The sequence below is a fragment of the Carcharhinus amblyrhynchos genome, chromosome 26 (genome assembly GCF_965287045.1).
Source record: "Carcharhinus amblyrhynchos chromosome 26, sCarAmb.v2.hapA, whole genome shotgun sequence".
NCBI lineage: Eukaryota > Metazoa > Chordata > Chondrichthyes > Carcharhiniformes > Carcharhinidae > Carcharhinus > Carcharhinus amblyrhynchos.
The window spans coordinates 14,831,629-14,854,802 of NC_137349.1; the positions used below are offsets into that span (position 1 = coordinate 14,831,629).

General features: G+C 48.5%; 1 protein-coding gene across 2 annotated transcripts in view; it reads left to right on the forward strand.

The window, feature by feature from the left end:
• The window catches only part of LOC145358590 (uncharacterized), a 20,646-nt gene extending 1,374 nt beyond the window's left edge, over nucleotides 1–19,272 (forward strand). Inside the window, exons 1-3 of one of the 2 annotated variants that reach the window (XM_080212773.1) lie at nucleotides 13,251–13,281; nucleotides 15,590–16,417; nucleotides 18,150–19,272. In XM_080212773.1, the coding sequence (XP_080068899.1) occupies nucleotides 13,274–13,281; nucleotides 15,590–16,417; nucleotides 18,150–18,294 (981 nt within the window). In that variant the 5' untranslated portion in view covers nucleotides 13,251–13,273 and the 3' untranslated portion in view covers nucleotides 18,295–19,272. Of the gene's footprint in view, nucleotides 1–13,250; nucleotides 13,282–15,589; nucleotides 16,418–18,149 lie in introns of those variants that run through there. The other variant, XM_080212774.1, reaches the window with a different exon arrangement.
• Nucleotides 19,273–23,174: the final 3,902 nt, after the last annotated feature.

The window sequence follows — 23,174 nt, forward strand, 5'->3', positions numbered from 1 at the left end:
AGAGGGATTCTTCCTGCTTAGAAAAGATAGCAGAGCTAGAGGGCACAGCCTCAAAATAAGGGGGGGCAGTTTAGATCGGAGTTGAAGGGGAACTTCTTCACTCAAAGGGTAGTGAGTGCCTGGAATTCTCTGCCCGTTGAAGTGGTGGAGGCTACCTCGCTGAATATATTTAAGTCACGGGTGGATAGGTTTCTGATAGACAGGGGAATTAAGGGTTATGGGGAGAAAGCGGGAAAGTGGAACTGATCCACTTCAGATCAGCCATGATCTTATTGAATGGCGGGGCAGGCTCGAAGGGCTAGATGGCCTTTTCCTGCTCCTATTTCTTATGTTCTTATGTTTTTAGATCAGGGCCACTGTGCATGTGCAGAGTTCCAGAACTGTCAAATTCCAACGTGAATAGGCCACCCCGCCCTCCACCCCCCCAGGTTTTTAATGAGATTCACGATTGGGATCTCTGCATTGCACAAAGTGTGGAGATTCAGGTCTGAAGTTGCTCTGAAAAAACATTTGGCATCTAGAACAGTTTTCTTGCCAATTCTGCACTTTTGGGAGAATTGTCCCGCCAGTTTCCTGTTCGTTTATTGTCCCCACAAAGACAAAATAATTTGTTGGGTTTATGAACAAGAACTAAAGGCGCTTTCCATTCTTCAAATTACACAGGCCTTATTTTACCTAAACTTTCAAGGTCGCCTAGTAGAATTTCCACCTTCTCCAGCATAGTGTGGGGCTGGTTTTGCTCTGAAATATTTCAGCATAATGTCAGGGTCAATGTAGATGTTGGCCTTGGCCCCTTCTATTTTTCGCAGGCCCTGTTGGAAAACTCCAGTGTATCCATTCATAACTTGGTCCAGTCGCCTCAGACCCAGCCTGAAGATTGCCTACTAGTTCAGCCTGATCAATGGAGCCAATCTCTCCCCATAAGTCTTGAACCATGTCCCCCTGCACTTGGAAGGCATGGGGAAAGAACAGATCAAGTTGCTGTATAAGACCTAGGCCCTGGACCACAGACCTGCTCCCACCTCTACATTACAGCGCTGTTAAGGGGCAGTTCAATAAGCCAATAGACACAGACAGTGTCAGTGATGAAGATGGACATCCCAATAACCAAACATTTGATCCTTATACAGTGGGGAGAGTGGCATCTTTTTTTCCAGTGCGGTTTTGGGTTTGTGACAATCCAGAAGGAAAAATTCTAGGCATGGATATTCTCAGCAAACTGAGTATGGTTACATAGGTAGAGGAGCGAAAATGATTTGGAAATGAACAAAACACAAGGAGGGTAGACCCCGGGCAATAACCGATTCCACAATAAAAGTGGGAAGTGTGGTTGTTGCGGGATTGGACACAGGGTGGCTAATAGGGAAAGTGTGGGCAATATGGAAGAGACTGTGGATGAGTGAACCTTGGGCTAGCACACAAATCCCATTGAACCACAAGTACAGCAGGTGGGCGGATCTTGCCATCAGAGCGTAGCTGACATTGTGGAGGTGGGAATACCGCATGAGATGGTATCAGTCACTAACTCGCCTCTGAGGCAAAGCCACAGAGATAATACTGTAGATTGCACCTGAACAAGGTGGCCCGAAAGGAACATCCTTTTGTAGCCAACCCAGCGACAACCTTCAATGGTTTTGAACCTATTCAGTTCTAGACATCACAAATGGGTCTTGGCAGAGAACTCACAAGAAAAGTTGGTCTTTATCGTAAGGGGAACCATCTATATTGGACTAAACTCCCACAAAGATTCCACAACAGTCCAAATATTTTCCACCGGTGATACACCAATCCTTAGCTTGATTAACCTGACACCCTATCAAAGTACAATTCTCCAATCTGTTGATGAATCATGGAACCAGGAAACTTCACACTGGATGGGCTGCAGTGTCTGGAACCAGGAGGTGGTTGCTAAAGGAGGAATGTTGGCACAGATGGCAGAATTAAAAGCACTCATACCGGCACTTAGATTGGGAAAAGGAAAGTGAGATGATGGAGCAAGGCAGTCAGCATTCCTTTGGAACGGTGAATGAGCGCATTAGCCTGGAGAAAGCAAGGGTTAGTCGCCTCCCCAAGGGGTCAAATCAGATGCGAGGAGATGGTGAAGGCATCAGAAGAAGCAGAAAGTCAGATGAGGTGGCAGTGGTAAAGCAAAATAGAAAGCACATACCAAGTGGCAATGTGCATGAAGAGGGCATGGAATTACTCACAGGAGTGGATATTGGGAAGTTACAATCTGAAGTTAGTACAGTGGAGACAGAAAGGTGCATATGGAGGAGAGTGTAGAGTCCCAGGCCCAGGGTGCACACAGCACAATGTACAATGAACCAGACCCCTCGGAATGAGAGATGAGGAAAGATGCTGCTAAATGTTACCACTGCTTTGTCAATGGTCACTACAAAGCTGGTTAGCCAATCAAAACATGAATGTCACACCAGCTAAGGCCCACAGGACCTTGGGAAAGCATTCAAATTGCCTTTATCGGCCCACCCACTAGGAAGTATTGCTTCGTGGAGATAGATCAGTTTACCAATGGGTAGAACCATTCACAACCAGAGATTCACAACCGGTGAGTAGTGATGTGCTTCAGGGCTCAGTGCTGGGACCACAACTTTTCACAATACGCATTAACGATTTGGAGGACGGAACTGAAGGCACTGCTGCTAAATTTGCAGATGATACAAAGATATGTAGAGAGACAGATAGTATTGAGGAAGCAGGGGGGCTGCAGAAGGATTTGCACGGGTTAGGAGAGTGGGCAAAGAAGTGGCAGATAGAGTACAATATCGAAAAGTGTAAGGTTACGCACTTTGGAAGGAGGAATGGAGACATAGACTATTTGCTAAATGGGAAAATGCTGAGGAAATCAGAAACACAAAAGGACTTGGGAGTCATTGTTTAAGATTCTCTTAACGTTAACGTGCAGGTTCAGTCAGCAGTTAGAAAGGCAAGTGCAATGTTAGCATTCATGTCGAGAGGGCTAGAGTACAAAAGCAGGGATGTACTTCAGAGGCTGTATAAGGCTCCGGACAGGCCTTTTTTTGGAGTATTGTGAGCAGTTTTGGGGGCCCATATCTAAGGAAGGATGTGCTGGCCTTGGAAAGGGTCCAGAGGAGGATCACAAGAATGATCCCTGGAATGAAGAGCTTGTTGTGTGAGGAACAGTTGAGGACTCTGGGTCTGTATTCATTGGAGTTTAGGATGAAGGGGGATCTTGTGGAAACTTACAGGATACTGGGAGGTCTGGATAGAGTGAATGTGGAGAGGATGTTTCCTCCAGTAGGAAAAACTAGAACCAGAGGGCACAACCCCAGGCTAAAGGGACAATCCTTTAAAACAGAGATGAGGAGGAATTTCTTCAGCCAGAGAGTGGTGAATCTGTGGAACTCTTTGCCGCAGAAGACTGAGGAGGCCAGGTCATTGAGTGTCTTTAAGACAGAGATAGATAGGTCCTTGATGAATAAGGAGATCGGGAGGTATGGGGAAAAGGTAGGAGAATGGGAACGAGAAAAAAAAGGCATGATTTAATGGCAGAGCAGATTCAATGGACCGAGTGGCCTCATTCTGCTCCTATGTCTTATGGTCTTATTGTAATGCAAAGGTAGAGCCCACACGATGGGTGGAATGGCCTACTCTTGTTTCTAATCACAGTGGTGAGGATCCTTTTATGAGAGTTAATACCCAGATAGAGAATGCCATACAACTTGATTCAGAACAGAGGACCCATTTTATGAGAAAGGTAACGCAAGAGATGTATAAGCAATTCGGAATACAGCAGACATTCCACATTCCAAACACGGAATTCTGGATGGTACACACAAATGAACAGGCCAATAGTAGGGCCTCAGGCTGGGAGTGGGGCCTTAGGCCTTGAGTGGGGCTTCAGGCTGGGGATGGGGCCTTAGGCCAAGAGTGAGGTCTCAGGCTGGGAGTGGGGCCTTAGGCTGAGAGTGGGACCTTAAGACAGGAGTGGGACCTTAGACCAAGAGTGGGGCCTCAGGCTGGGTGTGGGGCCTCAGGGCAAGTGTGGGGCCTCAGGCTGGGGATGGGGCCTCAGGTCAAGAGTGAGGTCTCAGGCTGAGAGTGGGACCTTAAGACAGGAGTGGGACCTTAGACCAGGAGTGGGGCCTTAGGCTGGGAGTAGGGCCTCAGGGCAAGTGTGGGGCCTCAGGCTGGGTGTGGGGCCTCAGGCTGGGAGTGGGACCTCAGTGCAAGAGTGGGTCTTAGGCCTTGAATGGAGCCTCAGGCTGGTGGTGGGGCCTCAGGCTGGGAGTGGGGCCTCAGTGCAAGGAGGGGGTCTTAGGCCTTGAATGGATCCTCAGGCTGGGGGTGGGGTCTCAGGCTGGGAGTGGGGCCTTAGTCTGGGAGTGGGGCCGCAGGCAAGGAAGCACTTGTCAAAGCTAGGAGGCTGGGAACACACGAAACACGTGTGAAATACAAGGAAAGTAGAAAGCAACTTAAGCAAGGAGTAAGGAGGGCTAAAAGGGGTCACGAAAAAGCATTGTCCAGCAGGGTTAAGGAAGATCCCAAGGCTTTTTATACATATATAAAGAACAAAAGGGTAGGTAGGGAGAGGGTTGGTCCACTCAAGGACAAGGGAGGGAATCTATGCTTGGAGCCAGAGGAAATGGGTGAGGTATTAGGTGATTACTTTGCGTCAGTATTCACCAAAGAGAAGGAGTTGGTGGATGATGAGTCTGGGAAAGGATGTGCAGATAGGTTGAGTCATGTTGAGATCAAAAAGGAGGAGGTATTGGGGTTTTTGAGAAACATTAAGGTAGACAAGTCCCCAGGACCTGATGGGTTATACCCTAGAATACTGAGAGATGCAAGGGAGGAAATTGTTGAGGCCTTGAGAGAAATCTTTGTATCCTCACTGGCTACAGGGGAGGTCCCAGAGGATTGGAGAATAGCCAATGTTGTTCCTCTGTTTAAGAAGGGTAGCAAGAATAATGCAGGTAATTACAGGCCGGTGAGCCTTACATCAGTGGTAGGGAAATTATTAGAGAGGATTCTTTGGGGCAGGATTTATTCCCACTTGGAAATAAGTGGACATATTAGTGAGAGGCAACATGGTTTGTGAAGGGGAGGTCGTGTCTCACGATCTTGATTGGGTTTTTTGAGGAAGTGATGAAGATGATTGATGAGGGTAGGGCAGTGGATGTTGTCTACATGGACTTCAGTAAAGCCTTTGACCAGGTCCTCATGGCAGACTGGTGCAGAAGGTGAAGTCACATGGGATCAGAGATGAGCTGGCAAGGTGGATACAGAACTGGCTTGGTCAAAGAAGTCATGATGTGGAGATGCCGGTGTTGGACTGGGCTAAACATAGATTAAGGTCCAACAGGTTTATTTGATAGCAAAAACCACTAGCTTTCGGAGCGCTTGCTGCCCCTTGACTCACCTGACAAAGGAGCAGCAAGCACTCCAAAAGCTTTTGCTATCAAATAAACCTGTTGGGCTTTAAACTGATGTTGTGGGACTTCTTACTCAGCCAAAGGAGACAGAGGATAGCAATGAAAAGGTGCATTTCTGAATGGAGGGCTGTGACAAGTGGTGTTTCTCAGGGATCAGTGTTGGGACCTTTGCTGTTTGCAATATGTACAAATGATTTGGAGGAAAATGTAACTGGATTGATTAGTAAGTTTGCGGACGACACAAAGTTTGGTGGATTTGCGGATAGCAATGAGGACCATCAGAGGATACTGCAGAATATAGATCAGAGGCTTGGCGACTTGGGCGGAGAGATGGTGGATGGAGTTTAATCTGGACAAATGTGAGGTAATGCATTTTGCAAGGTCAAATACAGTTAGGAAATATACAGCAAATGGCAGAACTCTTAAGAGTATTGATATACAAAGAGATCTGGGTGTACAGGTACACAGGTCACTGAAAGTGGCAATGCAGATGGAGAAGGTAGTCAAGAAGGCATACGGAATGCTTGCCTTCATTGGCTGGGGCATTGAGTTTAAAAATTGGCAAGTCGTGTTGATGCTTTATAGAACCTTAGTTCGGCCGCACTTGGAATATAGTGTTCAATTCTGGTCGCCACGCTACCAGAAGGATGTGGAGGCTTTGGAGAAGGTACGGAAAAGATTTACCAGAATGTTGCCTGGTATGGAGGACATTAGCTATGAGGAGGGGTTTGAGAAACTTTGTTTGTTCTCACTGGAGCAACGGAGTTTGAGGGGTGACCTGATAGAAGTCTACAAGATTATGAGGAGCATGGACAGAGTGGATAGTCAGAAGCTTTTTCTCAGGATGGAAGAGTCAATTAATAGGGGGTATAGGTTTAAGTGCGAGGAGCAAAGTTTAAAGGAGATGTAAAAGGAACATTTTTTACACAGATGGTGGTGGGTGCCTAGAACTCATTGCCGGGCGAGGTAGTGGAAGCGGATACAGTAATGACTTTTAAGGAGCGCCTTGACAAATACATGAATAGGATAGGAGTAGAGGGATATGGTTCCCGGAAGGGTAGGAGGGTTTTAGTTAAGTCGGGCAGCATGGTTGGTACAGGCTTGGAGAGGCGAAGGGCCTGTTCCTGTGCTGTAATTTTCTTTGTTCTTTGGGAGTGGGGCCTCAGGCTGGGAGTGGGGCCTCAGGCCAAGAGTGGGGCCTTAGACCTTGAGTGTGGCCTCAGGCTGGGGGTGGGGCCTCAGGGTGGGAGTGGGGCCATAGTCTGGGATGGTGCCTCAGGCCAGGATTTGGGTCTTAGACCAGGAGTGGGGCCTCAGGCTGGGAGTGGGGCCTCAGGCCAAGAGTGGAGCCTCAGGCTGGGAGTGGGATCTCAGGCCGGGAGTGGGGCCTCAGGCTGGGAGTGGGGCCTCAGGCCGGGAGTGGGGCCTCAGGCTGGGAGTGGGGCCTCAGGCCAGGAGTGGAGCCTCAGGCTGAGAGTGGGATCTCATGCCAGAGCAGGCAGGGTAATAGGAAGCAATCCAGTATCAGGATCACAGGTAGAGTTACAGTCCTGAAGGATAATGCCCCCATCAACCCTGGCATGTTCCCCTTTCTAGCCCAAAAGGATTCCTTTATGGAACGGGGAATTGCTGACTCTCAGAGAATGAGCTTTCCAAAGATGAGGAAAATGGACTGAGCAATTTGAACAAGGACTTCAGATCAACCACAGAGCTTACAATGAAAGGTTTATCAGGATAACTGGGCACCGTATTCTTCGAATGCAGCTGTTCTGAGTCCATCTCCCAGTAAGTTGCTGAGTTCACATCTGGCAGGGGAGCTGCTGGCCACAAAAACAGGATCATCAGCATCTCCCCGGTCCAAACTTGATATCCCAGCAAGAACACGCAGGCAAAAGCAACAACTACCCGACTGCTGTTGTTTACTGAGATGTTGTACAACAATGTTAAACATGAAGTAACACGGGAAATTTTGAATGTAACCACAAAAAAGCGGCCAGATTACTGTTAAGTGAATACAAGATTAGAATGATTTTATAGGATAATGTTTAAATGAATATTGTCCACACTGGCTGATTCTATTGGGCACATATAGTTTCCCACCCACAGGGATGACAGGATCGGCGACTGGGGTAACACAGGAAAATCAGTGATTAACTTTTTAGCTATTCAAACAGCAGAAGCTGATGTTGACCACCTCCAAGAAGTTCTCCTGAGGCTGATAGAGAAAGGAGGTGCAGGGGAAACAGGACACTGGGGAAAGGGGGTACCAGGGAAAGAGGGTGCTGGGGTAAAAGGGAGTACTGGGGAAAGGGGGTACAGGGGGAAGAGGGTACTGGGGGAAAGGGGATACAGGGGAAAGATTCTGAGCAATCCGGGGAGGTCCCAAACTGTTATTACCCAAACGCTTCACTCAGGTGAAAGGGAAACTGGATAAAATGATTGAACAGATCCAGGAAGATACAGACAGGCAGGTCAGGTTTAGAAAGGTGTCTTGTGATAGCACAGACTTGGTGGGCCGAAGGGCCTGTTCCTGTTCTTTGGCCTTTAGAAATACAGATAAGCTACCCATAGGGAGTCTACACATTATCTTATTTACTGGTTAATGATAAGGCCTTGGACATCCTGCAGATATACATTCTGGGTTTTAACTAAACTCTGCAGTGTGACTTGAATATTAATGTTCCCCTTCACCCGCACCACCCCTCCCCCCCCCCTCCGGTACCTACAACCCCCTCCAGTCCCTACAACCCCCCAGTACCTACAACCCCCCGTTGTAGGGTTGTTAGGTACCTGCAATCCTCCACCTGGTACCTACAACCCTCCACCCCCTGTACCTACACCTGTGGAAGTTGAGATCCACCCTTGGCTTTACAGCATCTCCCACAATGCTAGTAATCCAGCAGTTTTTTGGCCATTGCTTGGGGAACAGCCGCTGCAGGAAGTGCAGAAACTAGGCACAAGCAATTGCAGAGGAACGAACAGAACGACTCATAAAGTTGTTCATTCAGGGATCCCAAAATCAGTGGCTAACCACTGCCAGCGGGAGGGAGGAAATCCGGGGTCTGGGGCTTGGACCAAGCACTACGTGGTCATTAACAGGTGGAAAAACTGGAACATTAATATTCAAATCGCACTGCAGAGATCAGTGAAAACCCAGAATGTATATCTGCAGGGTGTGATTAGAATCTGTCAAAGGCCTCACCATTAACCAGTAAATAAGATAACATGTGGACTTCCTGTGGGTAGCTTATCTGTATTTCTAAAAAACAAAAAAAAGGAACAGATCCTTCAGCCCACCAAGTCTGTGCTGTCACATTACACCTTTCTAAATTAAAGCGGTTTTGTCTCTACACAGTCGGTATCCCTGTATTCCTGGCCGATTCATGCATGTGTCAGGATGCCTCTTAAATGTTGCTATTGTATCTGCATCTTCCACTTCCTCTGGCAGCGCATTCCAGGCACTTACCGCTCTCTGTGTAAAAAACTTGCCTCTCACATCTCCTTTAAACTTTCCCCCTTTTACCTTAAACCTATGTCCCCACATAGTTAACATTTCTACCTGTCCGTGCCTCTCATCATTTTGTAAGTTTCTATCAGGCCGCCCCTCAGCCTCTAAATGAAAACAAGCCAAGTTTCTCCAATCTCTCCTCATAGTTATTACCCTTCAAACCAGGCAAGATTCTGTTAAACCTTTTCTGAACCTTCTCCAAAGCCTCCACATCCTTCTGGTAGTGTGGTGACCAGAATTGTGTGCAATATTCCTCATGTGGTCTAACTAAAGTTCTACACAGCTGCAACATGACTTGCCAATTTTTATACTCTATGTCCCGACTGACGAAGGCCTTACACCTGCCTGACCAGTGTATCCACTTGTGGTGCTACCTTCAGGGAACTGTGGACCTGTACACCCAGGTCCCTCTGTATGTTAATGCTTCTAAGGGTTCTGCCATTTACTGTATAGTTCCCTCCTGTATTAGACCTTCCAAAATGCATCACCTCGCATTTGTCCAAATTAAATTCCATCTGCCATTTCTCCGCCCAAGTCTCCAGCTTATCAATATCCTGCTGTATCCTCTAGCAATCCTCCTCACTATTCATACCCCTTCCAATCTTTGTGTTGTCTGCAAACTTATTAATCAGACCACCTACATTCTCTTCCAAATCATTTATATATATTACAAACAGGAGCCCCAGCACTAATCCCTGTGGAATACCATTGATCACTGATCTCCAGTCTGAAATACACCCTTCCATCACTATGTCCTGTCTCCTATGACCAAGCCAGTTCTGTATCCATCTTAACAGTTCACTGTGGATCCCATGTGACTTCACCGTCTGCACCAGCTGCCATGAGGGACCTTGTCAAAGGCTTTGCTAAAATCCATGTAGACAACATCCACCGCCCTGCCCTTACCAATCCTCTTTCTCACTGCCTCAAAAAACTCAATAAAGTATGTGAGACACGACCTCCTCCGCACAAAGTCATGCTGCCTATTGCTAATAATTCCACATTTTTCCAGATGTGAGTGCATCCTGTCCCTCAGAATCTTCTTGAATAATTTCCCTATCACTGATGTAAGGCCCACTGGCCTGTAGCTTCCCTGATTATCCCTGCTGTCCTTCTTAAACAAAGGGACAACATTGGCTATTCTCCAGTCCTCTGGGGCTTCTCCTGTGACTAAAGAGGGTACAAAGATTTTGTACAAGGCCCCAGCATTTCCTCCCTCGCCTCGCTCAGTATTCTGGGATAGATTCCATCAGGTCCTGATGAATTGTCTCCCTTAATGGGTTTCAAAACCCCCAACACCTCCTTTCCTTTTACATCGACATGCCCTGGAAATATCAACATGCCCATGTCTAGACTTCACCACCCACCATGTCCTTCTCCTTTGTGAATACCGATGCAAAATATTCGTTCAGGACCTCACCTACTCCCTCCGGCTCCATGCATAAACTCCCTCCTTTGTCCTTGAGTGATCTTAACCATTCCCTAGCTATCCTCTTGCTCCTTATCTATAAAACACCTTGGGGTTTTCCTTAATCCTGTTTGCCAAGGACATTTTGTGGCCCCTTTTAGCCCTCCTGGCTCCTTGTTTAAGTTCTTTCCTGCTTTCTTTATGTTCTTTGAGGTCTCTGTTTATCCTCAGTTTCCGAAAACTCACGTATGCCTTCATTTTCGTTTTGACATTCAAGGTTCTGGAATCCCGTCATCCTTATCCTTTATCTTTGCAGGAACATGCTGGTCCTGAACTTTAGTCAACTGGCCTTTAGAAGCTTCCCACGTGACAAGATGCGGATTTCCCCAAAAATTGTACAGAAAGCTGTCTGGCTGTGTAAACCAGACGGGAAGTCTCCTGAGTAACCAGTAGAAACTGACAGTCCACTAATCACCAAACTAAAAAGCTCTGATTGTCGGAGACACTTGAGTTAAATGTTGGTTAATAACACTCCAAAGTTCAAGAAGTGTTTAATTTCCCTGCTTTTCAATTCTATTCCTCTAAAAATAAATCTCAATTTTTAAATATGAATTTATTAACCCGTGTTGCTACGATTACAGTTACCTTATCGCTAGTTTGACTCAACACTTGTTCTTCTTCATCCTAGGCTCTATGATGCAATCAGACTGTGTGTGCAGACAATACTGTCCCTGCCTGCAATAAAAAGTCTCATAACACCAGGGTTAAAGCCCAACACGTTTATTTGGTAGCAAAAGCCACTAGCTTTCAGAGTACTGCTCCTTCGTCAGATAAATGCCTGCAATGGATGACCGCTGGAACATTATAGCTTGCGTGGTTCCAGGTCAGTCTTGAGGGACAAATATTCATCCTGATGCCAGTGAGAAATGGACAGCATTTTCGAATATATGGAAATGTTGCAGCTAATATCAGTGATAAATATGGGGGGTACGGCGACACAGTGGTTAGCACTTCTGCCTCACAGCACAAGGGACCCGGGTTCAATCCTGCTTAGGCCACTGTCTCTGTTGCGTTTAGATGTGTCCAGTTGTCTGTGTGGCTTTGCTCCGGGTGATCCTGTTTCCTCCCTCAGTCCAAAGAAGTGTGGTTTAGGTGGATTCGTCATGCTAAATTGCACCTTAGTTCAGGGGACTAGGTCGGGTAAATGTTGAGGAAAATAAGGCACAAATAAGGCACACTGCTTCAGTATGAGAGGGTCAGTACTGAAGGAGTGCCGAACTGTCAGAGGGTCAGTACTGACGGAGTGCCGAACTGTCAGAGGGTCAGTGCTGAGGGAGTGCCGCACTGTCAGAGGGTCAGTGCTGAGGGAATGCCGCACCGTCAGAGGGTCACTGCTGACCCTCTGACAGTGCGGCACTCCCTCAGTACTGACCCTCTGACGGTGCGGCATTCCCTCAGTACTGATCATCTGACAGTACAGTGCTCCCTCACTAGTGACAGTGCGGTACTCCCTCAGTACTGACCCTCTGACAGTAGGGCACTCCCTCACTGCTGACCCTCTGACAGTGCGGCACTCCCTCAGTACTGACCCTCTGACGGTGCGGCATTCCCTCAGTACTGATCATCTGACAGTACAGTGCTCCCTCACTAGTGACAGTGCAGCACTCCCTCAGCACTGACCCTCTGACAGTGTGGCACTCCCTCAGTACTGAGCCCCTGACATTGTGGCACTCCCTCAGTACTGACCCTCTGACAGTGCAGCACTCCCTCAAGTGAGTGCTGCACTGTCGGAGGGTCAGTACTGAGGGAGTCGCATTCTCAGAGGGTCAGTGCTGAGGGAGTGTCACACTGTCAGAAGGTCATTAATGAGGGACTGCCGCACTGTCAGAGGGTCAGTGCTGAGGGAGTGTCGCACTGTCAGAGGGTCAGTACTGAGGGAGTGCTGCACTGTCAGAGGGTCAATACTGAGGGACCCCCGCAGTGTCAGGGGGTCAGTGCCAAGTGAGTGCTGCACTGTTGGAGGGTCAGTACTGTGGGAGTCACATTGTCAGAGGGTCAGTGCTGAGGGAGTGCCGCACTGTCAGAGGGTCAGTGCTGAGGGAGTGTCACACTGTCAGAGGGTCAGTACTGAGGGAGTGTCGCACTGTCAGAGGGTCAGTACTGAGGGAGTGCTGCAATGTCAGAGGGTCAGTACTGAGGGAATGTCGCACTGTCAGAGTGTCAGTACTGAGGGAGTGTCGCACTGTCAGAGGGTCAGTACTGAGGGAGTGCCGCACTGTCAGAGGGTCAGTACTGAGGGAGTGCCGCACTGTCAGAGGGTCAGTACTGAGGGAGTGCCGCACTGTCAGAGGGTCAGTATTGAGGGAATGTGCACTGTCAGAGGGTCAATACTGAGGGACCCCCGCAGTGTTAGAGGGTCAGTGCCAAGTGAGTGCTGCACTGTCAGAGGGTCAGTACTGAGGGAGTGCCGCACTGTCAGAGGGTCAGTACTGAGTGAGTGCCGCACTGTCAGAGGGTCAGTACTGAGGGAGTGCCGCACTATCAGAGGGTCAGTACTGGGGGAGTGCCGCACTGTCAGTGGGGGTGGGGCTTGGTGGGATTGTGGTTGAATGGCGTCTTTCTGCACAGTCGGGATTCTACCATTCTAAACACAAGCAGATGTCCTCTTTTATTTTAATTCCATCTTGTTGGTGGGGAACTGGTAATTTTGTAACTTTCAGTTCCTTTCCCAGAAAAGTTCAACGATAAAATTATAAAAAAAGCACCAGTTCTTGAAATTGATGACAAGAGATTCTTGAATTTGCAATATCAGGCCACAAGCTTCCTGAACAGAATGTTTCCTTTTGTCAACTTCCCCATTTTCCAAATAACAAAATGAATTTGTTCAGAAACTCAGACTCATTCTTTTTGAGAAATCGACCAGAGATTATCTCACAATCAGCAATGTCCAGGTAAGGAAAATATTCGGCATTTCCATTCAGTGAAGGGTGGTGACTCAAGCGAACACTCTCCGCGTTTGATCATTTATCAATCTGTCTCTGCCTTTTCCTTCTTCATCAATATTCAGCCTGTCTTTGGATTTCTATCGTGACCCTGGCTGTGTTTCCGGCCTCTGACAGCCACTGGGTGTGAGCTTAATCACAACTCTCTGCACAGCCTGCTCCCTGGAACACGATTAGTGGACAGAGCGTTGTGAAGGTCACCAAACCCCGAGTGATTCCCGCTGTACACAGGGCTCAGAGTGACCCCCCTGTGCCCGGGGCTCAGAGCGATCCCCCCTGTGTCCAGGGGTCAGAGTGATCCCCCTGTGCCTGGGGGTCAGAGCGATCCTCCCCTGTGTCCAGGGGTCAGAGCGATCCCCCCTGTGTCCAGGGGTCAGAGCGATCCTCCCCTGTGCCCAGGGGTCAGAGCGATCCCCCCCTGTGCCCAGGGGTCAGAGCAATCCTCCCTGTGCCCAGGGCTCAGAGTGATCCCCCCTGTGCCTGTGAGTCAGAGTGATCCCCCCCTGTGCCCGGGGCTCAGAGTGATCCCCCCTGTGCCTGTGAGTCAGAGTGATCCCCCCTGTGCCCGGGGCTCAGAGTGATCCCCCCTGTGCCTGTGAGTCAGAGTGATCCCCCCCTGTGCCCGGGGCTCGGAGTGATCCCCCCTGTGCCCGGGGCTCAGAGTGATCCCCCCTGTGCCTGTGAGTCAGAGTGATCCCCCCTGTGCCCAGGGCTCAGAGCGATCCCCCCTGTGCCCGGGGCTCAGAGCGATCCCCCTGTGCCTGTGAGTCAGAGTGATTCCCCTGTGCCCATGGGTCAGAGCGATCCCCCTTGTGCCCGGGGCTCAGGGTGATCCCCCCTGTGCCCAGAGTGTCAGAGCAATCCTCCCCTGTGCCCAGGGGTCAGAGCGATCCTCCCCTGTGCCCAGGGGTCAGAGCGATCCCCCTGTGCCCGGGGCTCAGAGTGATCCTCCTGTGCCCAGGGGTCAGAGTGATCCCCCTGTGCCCGGGGCTCAGAGTGATCCCCCCTGTGCCCGGGGCTCAGAGTGATCCTCCTGTGCCCAGGGGTCAGAGTGATCCCCGCTGTGCCCGGGGCTCAGAGTGATCCTCCTGTGCCCAGGGGTCAGAGCGATCCCCCTGTGCCCGGGGCTCAGAGTGATCCCCTTGTGCCCAGGGCTCAGAGTGAACACAGATCCAAGATCACTTAGATGTGAAAGCCCATGACTGAGTTGGTGCTGCATACATCAGGATTAAGGGAGGGCTGCATTGTTCATAGGACGGTATTGTTGGAGAGTAGAGGGAGGTCATTCGGCCCATTGAGGCAGCAGTAACCCTTCAACATCTAGCTAGGCCCAATTCCCATGACACCGTGTATTATCCTTAACATCCCCCCATTAACCCATAAATCCTGGGAACACAAGGCACAATTTAGCATGGCAAATCTATCTAATCTACACATGTATGGACTGCAGGATGAGCCCACTGCACTGTCATAGCATCAGTACTGAGGGAATGCAGCACTGTCAGAGGGTCAGCACTGAGGGAGTGCCACCCTGTCAGAGGGTCAGTGCTGAGAGAGTGCTGCACTGTCAGAGGGTCAGTACTGAGGGAGTGCCACCCTGTCAGAGGATCAGTACTGAAGGAGTGCCGCACTGTCAAAGGGTCAATACTGAGGGAGTGCCGCACTGTCAGAGGGTCAGTACTAAGGGAGTGCTGCACAGTCAGAGGATCAGTACTGAGGGAGCGCAGCACTGTCAGAAGGTCAGTACTGAGGGAATGCCGCACTGTCAGAGGGTCAGTGCTGAGGGAGTGCCGCACTGTCAGAGGGTCAGTGCTGAGGGAGTGCAGCACTGTCAGAGGGTCAGTACTGAGGGAGTACTGCACTGTCAGAGGGTCAGTACTGAGGGAGTGCTGCACTGTCAGAGGGTCAGTACTGAGGGAGTGCAGCACTGTCAGAGGGTCAGTACTGAGGGAGTGCTGCACTGTCAGAGGGTCAGTACTGAGGGAGTGCCGCACTGTCAGTGGGTCAGTACCGAGGGAGTGTTGCACTGTTGGAAGTGCTGTCTTTTCGTTTAAATGTTTCTTTTGGTTAAGGGGATCTCTGAATGCAGTTTGGAATCTGTTTGTGAATAAGCCCCAGCTTTGGGGAAACCTTGGGCGGGATTACATTATTCAGTGCACGCAATAAGAGATCTTGTTTTTAAAGTCATGTATGACAATTAATGGGCTATTCTTGGCAATAATTCTTGGTGAGGATTTCTAACAGAAAGCTTTCTCAGTCTTCAAAGGATGAAGTTTGGACTGATTGTCATCTTGCTTCATATTGAGTGGACAGCGGGCTCACAATGTGGAATCCCAACATTTGAATGGCCAAACCCGACAACCGCTGTTGCCACCAACTGCTCCATCAATTGTCTGGATTGGAGTCAGTTAGGCCTTCGGAAGGTGACTGACCTGTCATTGGCCAACTGTGAAATCTCCCGCATTGTTAACATTTCAAACACTCCACAACTGAAGCAACTCAATCTCAAGAATAACCACCTTCAGCAACTTCCAGACAACCTCCTGGAAAGGCTCCACAGTTTAAGCACACTGACTCTCAATGGAAACCCTCTTACATTTATTTCTCTCAACATCATTCTCACAAAACAAGTTCACTTTGATTGTTCCTGCAAGCTTTTGGAAAACTTGATGCGCAATTGCAGTGCGCTAGAGAACTGCTCAAAGAGTTCCCTCGAGAAAATAAGTTGCAGCGTATCCAATATTTCCAATGTTTCAAATGTCAGCAGTTTCTATCACTCTGAGTGTCAGGGGCTGAATCTCCTGCCAATCTTTGTCCTCATCACACTACTGATTGTTATCATTGTTGGAGTTGTTATTTGTGTGCTGATGAGACAGGGCTGCCAACACACTGGCAGCACCCTCTACCCAAACAAACGCCATTCCATCTCCTCCTCGGATCCTGGGCAGCAAAGATACGTCAGCACCACAAACTGGAAAGATGCTGCAGAGTGTTCCAGGCAAGGAGGTCAGCAGCAGCTGGCTCACCGGGATTATGAGAACACGCTGTTGGGGGAAGCGGATGGAGCACCAGGAGGTGATGGCAGGTAAAGTGCAGTTAATGTGCAGAAGAGTGTAAATGCACCAACACACAGTGCACAAGTTACCGTGTCAATGCAGTTAAGTGAGTAATTATGTGAATAGTTCGACACAACAAGAACAGGGAAAGGGAAAATATATGCACACACACCAGTGATTGGAAGTGTAAATTCATTCACACATTGATAACTGAGTGTGCAAATACGTTAACACATCAGTGACCGTAAGTGTGTAACTGCACATGTATCAATGCATTAACGTATCTGTACCTGTGAATGTGTAAATATATTTATGGTACTAACTATGCACAAACAAAGCATATAAACGAAAGAGGTCTCTAAATGTGAATGTATTTGAAAAAACTTTAGAAAGAACCTCATGCATGTCTCAAGAGAGAAGCAAATGTCATTGTCCCTTCTGTTTCTGTGTATAAGGGCAGTAGTCTTCATCTTTTAGCTGTCCTAATTCACATGATTCTGCTAGCTGTATTACTGCAGTGACGTACCATTCATTTTCACCTGAACTCTGTTGTTGAATACATAACATTCATATTTAACATTCACTCAGGTTCAAAGTGTGCATTCAAGGCTTTCAAAATCTGTCATCTTTCTTCTTTGCATGTCTGTTAGATTGAGGGTGGTATAGAAATTGTAGTAGTCCCAGCCAGGAGTATGAATACTCTTACTGCTTCAAGCTTATTAAGCCTGTAGCAATCTCATAGTTTTGCCATTGTAAGTGGAAATACTATCAGTTTTGCCATGTATCACCATTCATTTCAACCGGAGATGGGATTGGAATAGATGGAATTGGAAATTTACTGCCGTCAATTTTACTCACAAAGCAATTCACTTGTAGTTTCCACCTGTGCTGCCCTTTTCTCTGCAGCCGGTACTTTTATTTGTAGCTTGTGGCTGCTTTCATTTGTCCTTCTTTCATCGACTATTTTTTGCAGTTCTGTATTTTCTATGTGTGTCTCTCTTTCTTTTCCTTTGTTCTTTGAAGCAGCTATGTTTTGCAGATGTGTACCTTCGTGATCCTGGGATCTGAGTGCCTTTTCAGTTACTGTTCCTGTGTCAAAAAATCTATTTTGATCCGCTTCTATATGTCATGTTTCAAGCATCATGATCATGCTTCATGATCCCAGGTAGGGTGGGGTTTTCTTATGAGGAGACATTGAGTGGGTTGGGCCAGTACTCATTGGAGTTTAGCAGAATGAAAGGCGACCTCATTGAGACATATCAGGTTCTCAGGGGGATTGACAGGGTCGATGCTGAGGGATTGTTTCCCCTTGTGGGAGAGTCTGGGACCAGAGGGCATCACCTCAGAATAAGGGGGTCGTCCACTGAAGACAAAGATGAGGAAGAATTTCTTCTCTCAGAGGAGAGTGAATCTGTGGAATTCTTTCCTGTGAGGGGCTGTAGAGACTGGGTTGAGTTCAAGGCTGAGACAGACAGATTTCTAATCAGTGAGAGACTCGAGGGATAGGGGGACAAGGCGGGAAAGTGAAGTTGAGGATTATCACATTGAATCAGTCATTGAATGGCAGAGCAGACTCGATGGGCTGAATGGCCTTTTTTCTGTTCTGTAGGGATTCTATGATTCTACTTCTGCCGTTATGGCCTTGCAACTGCAGTTCTCACCTTCCATGGCACCTCCAGCAGAAATAAATTAGATTTTGTGGAAGTCTGTTCAGGGAATTCCTTTTCTCTTTTTAGTGGAATTTCTGCTTCTCTCTTCCAGGAACCCGAAGACCGTGGACGATACCTACTATCTGGAGTGTGATCCAACCTGTGATATTTATTTAAACGAGCAGCCAATATATTGTAACTACACAGAGTGCGAGGTTAATCCCGACGATGATATTTATATTGTACCTGACAAGTAAAGCAGTGAGATTCCCCGCGTGAGACATCCAATTGACTGCCAATCTTTGATTCCATTTTCTCTTAATACCAAGCATGTCAGTTTCTAACCATTTACACTCTGGACAAGTGACCTGAACAACAATCCCAGGAATCGAACCAGAATCCCAGAAATCCAACCAGAGTCCCAGGATTCCATCCAGAATCCCAGGAATCCATCTAGAATCCCAAGAATGCATCAGAATCCTGACATTCCAACCAGAATCCCAGGAATCCATCCAGAATCCCAAGAATCCATCAGAATCCCAACATTCCAACCAGAATCCCAGGAATCGAATCAGAATCATAGGAATCAATCAGAATCCCAGAAATCAAACAAGAATCTCAGGAGTTGAACCAGAATCTCAGGAATCCATCAGAACCCCAGGAATCAAAAAAACACCATGAAGTTGATGAACTTTGTGTCAGGAATTTGCCAGCCTGGCTGCAGCTTAAGAGGAGGACAGGTTGTGATGTGTTGGTGAGGATTCAGTCCTGGAGATAACCTTGGCCGCAGGATGAGAGGGTGAAACTTGGCTGTTAGCTCAGTCCAGGACCCAAGCCCCGAGCTCCTCATTCAGTTTTGTCCTTGAAATCTAACATCATGAGAACTGCAAATTGCAAACAATTTGGGATAAAGGGAGGCTGAGAATCCAATGGACAGCAGAGATTTCAGGAATTGCCAAAGGGATTAGGAAGAGTTTGTCAGCAAGAAGCTGTCGTTAAAATCAGGTGAAGCTGGTTCGAAGAGCTGCGAATCTAACTTGTGGGTTTGGAAGGAACTACTAACTTTCCTGAACAGTCACTGGCTAGTTAGATTCGGAGAAACTAGGATTACATGGGGACAGACACTGGCAGTACACTGAGGCGCACACACACACACACACACACACACACACACACACACACACACACACACACACACACACACACACACACACACACACACACACACACACACACACACACACACACACTGAGGCACACACACACAGAGTATATTGAGGCACACTCACACAGAGTACCCTGAGGCACACAGACACACCGTACACTGAGGCACACACAGAGAGTACACTGGGGCACACACAGAGAGTACCCCGAGGCACACAGACACACAGTACACTGAGGAACACATGGAGAATACATTGAGGCACACACAAAGACTACACCAAGGCACACACACACAGTACACTGAGGCACACACACAGAGTACCCTGAGGCACACAGGCACACAGTACACTGAGGCACACATGGAGAATACACTGAGGCACACACAGAGAGTACACTGAGGCACACAGGCACACAGTACACTGAGGCACACATGGAGAATACACTGAGGCACACACAGAGAGTACACTGAGGCACACAGGCACACAGTACACTGAGGCACACGTGGAGAATACACTGAGGCACACACAGAGAGTACACTGAAGCACACACAGAGAGTACACTGAGGCACATACACAGGCACATACAGAGAGTACACTGAGGCGCACACACACACAGACTACACTGAGGCACACACAGAGAGTATACTGAGGCACACATGGGGAGTACACTGAGGCACACATACAGAGGACAATGGGGCAAACAAAGAGAGTGCACTGGGGCACACATGCAGAGTACACTGAGGCACACATGGGGAGTACACTGAGGCACACATACAGAGTACACTGAGGCACACACAGAGTACAGTGAGGCACTCATGGGGAGTACACTGAGGCACACATACAGAGGAAATTGGGGCAAACAAAGAGAGTACACTGAAGCACACACACAGAGTACACTGAGGCAAACACAGAGAATGCACTGGGACACACATGCAGAGTACACTGAAGCACACACGGTGAGTACACTGTGGCATACAGAAGGTACGCAGAGAATATGCACTGGAAGCACACTTGGTATCCAAATCCACAGCCATACCTAGTAAGCCACAATGGAACAATTGATGAATTTATGTATATAAATGTCAGCTTACATTCGACCCTGCTGAATAAACAGTGACTCTGTACAGTTACACAGTGAGTGATCCTTACCCTGATGAATAAACAGTGACTCTGTACAGTTACACAGTGAGTGATCCTTACCCTGCTGGATAAACAGCGACTCTGTACAGTTACACAGTGAGTGATCCTTACCCTGCTGAATAAACAGTGACTTTGTACAGTTACACAGTGAGTGATCCTTACCCTGATGAATAAACAGTGACTCTGTACAGTTACACAGTGAGTGATCCTTACCCCGCTGAATAAACAGCGACTCTGTACAGTTACACAGTGAGTGACCCTTACCCTGCTGAATAAACAGTGACTCTGTACAGTTACACAGTGAGTGGTTCTTACCCTGCTGAGTAAACAGTGACTCTGTACAGTTACACAGTGAGTGATCCTTACCCTGCTGAATAAACAGTGACTCTGTACAGTTACACAGTGAGTGATCCTTACCCTGCTGAATAAACAGTGACTCTGTACAGTTACACAGTGAGTGATCCTTACCCTGCTGAATAAACAGTGACTTTGTACAGTTACACAGTGAGTGATCCTTGTCCTGCTGAATAAACAGTGACTCTGTACAGTTACACAGTGAGTGGTTCTTACCCTGCTGAATAAACAGTGACTCTGTACAGTTACACAGTGAGTGATCCTTACCCTGCTGAATAAACAGTGACTCTGTACAGTTACACAGTGAGTGACCCTTACCCTGAATAAACAGTGACTCTGTACAGTTACACAGTGAGTGATCCTTACCCTGAATAAACAGTGACTCTGTACAGTTACACAGTGAGTGGTCCTTACCCTGCTGAATAAACAGTGACTCTGTACAGTTACACAGTGGGCCCGATTTTACCAATCGGGGCCTAAGGGCCAGATCTGGATGTAAAACAGATCTGAGCCTGGAATCCTCGTTCCAGCGCGTCCCTACGTTTTTTGCCTGCTCCGATCCGGTCTGCGCTGTGGGCGGGGCTAAGCGCTGCCAGAACGATCGGAGCTCTGAACTGCACACGCGCAGTTCGAAAAAAATCTGAAACAGCACTTCCGGGGCGGTGGGGGGGGGGGGGGGGGGAGCGGGGTGAGCTGTGCTCAGACCCCCCGGGAGCCAGGCCCCGCCCGGCAGGCCACCGCACCCCTTCCCCGGTCAGACCCTCTCTGGGAAACAGCCCCTCCGCCGTAATCAGACCCTCCCCCCCTCCGGGAGGCAGGCCCCCCTCTGCAGAGCACACACCCCCACGCCCCACCACGATCGGACCCCCCATGGGAGGCAGCCACCCCGCAATCAGACCGCACCTCCCCCCCCGCCCCCCCCCCCCTCCGGGAGGCAGGCCCTCCTCGGCAGAGCACACCCCCAACCTACCTCCATCGCTGCTCTCCCTCCACCATCCTTCTGATCTGCAGTCGTTGGACAGCCTGCAGCACCTTCCTGGCCTCCCGCTGGTGCCTGCCGGGGCGGGGTGGGGTTGGGGTGAGGCGGGGCCTGCCTCCCAGGGGAAGGGTCTGGTGCCGGGGGTGTGGGGGGTGGTGGCTGGGGGGGGTTTTGCTGGGGTGGTTAGTGGGGGTTCTGCGAAGGGTGTTCGAGGAGGATGGGCTTCGGAGGTTCCCCTGCAGAATAGGAATTTTTATTCTGCAGGTTGGTAACGGCACGGATCCGGAACAGATCCTAGGATGGTAAAGTGGGATTTGACAGTAGAGTTTGGCACGCAGTTCATTAAATCGATTTAAATGCACGCTAACGATTTTAAATCGTCGGGCCGCCCAATTGGGGCGTGGACCAGATCCGCACACAAATCGAGTGTCGGTAAAGGCGCGATCTGCTTAGATTTGGGTGCAGACCGTGTTACAGGCCCGACGCCTGAATTTACTGCGATTTCGGGCGCAAATTTTTGGTAAAATCGGGCCCAGTGAGTGACCCTTACCCCGAATAAACAGTGACTTTGTACAGTTACAGAATGAGTAATACTTATCCTGCTGAATAAGCAGCGACTCTGTACAGTTACACAGTGAGTGACCCTTACCCTGAATAAACAGTGACTCTGTACAGTTACACAGCGAGTGACCCTTACCCTGAATAAACAGTGACTTTGTACAGTTACAGAATGAGTAATACTTATCCTGCTGAATAAGCAGCGACTCTGTACAGTTACACAGTGAGTGACCTTTACCCTGAATAAACAGTGACTCTGTACAGTTACACAGTGAGTGACCCTTACCCTGAATAAACAGTGACTCTGTACAGTTAAAAGTCTGACAACACCAGGTTTTAGTCCAACTGATTTATTTGATAATAGACTCACAAGCTTTCGGGTTAGTCCCTTCGTCAGGTGAATGGAGAGTTCTGGCCTCAGACAGAGCATATAAAGCACAGACAGTTTAGAGATTACTGATTAGAATGCAAATCCTTACACCTAACCTGCTGTTCAAGACCTGAAGTGGCTGATAATGAGTGTGGAAGGAGCACTGATCACAGGTTACAGAGATGTGTATTGTCTCCAGACAGTACAGTAAGTGAGGTTTTGCAAACCCAGGCACACAGTTACACTGTGAGTGACCCTTACCCTGGATAAACAGTGACTCTGTACAGTTACACAGTGAGTGACCCTTACCCTGGATAAACAGTGACTCTGTACAGTTACACAGTGAGTGACCCTTACCCTGAATAAACAGTGACTCTGTACAGTTACACAGTGAGTGACCCTTACCCTGGATAAACAGTGACTCTGTACAGTTACACAGTGAGTGACCCTTACCCTGAATAAACAGTGACTCTGTACAGTTACACAGAGAGTGGTCCTTACCCTGAATAAACAGTGACTCTACAGTTTGACCACGGTTGGAATATTTTCTCAGTAATAGGTAGGTAAGATTTG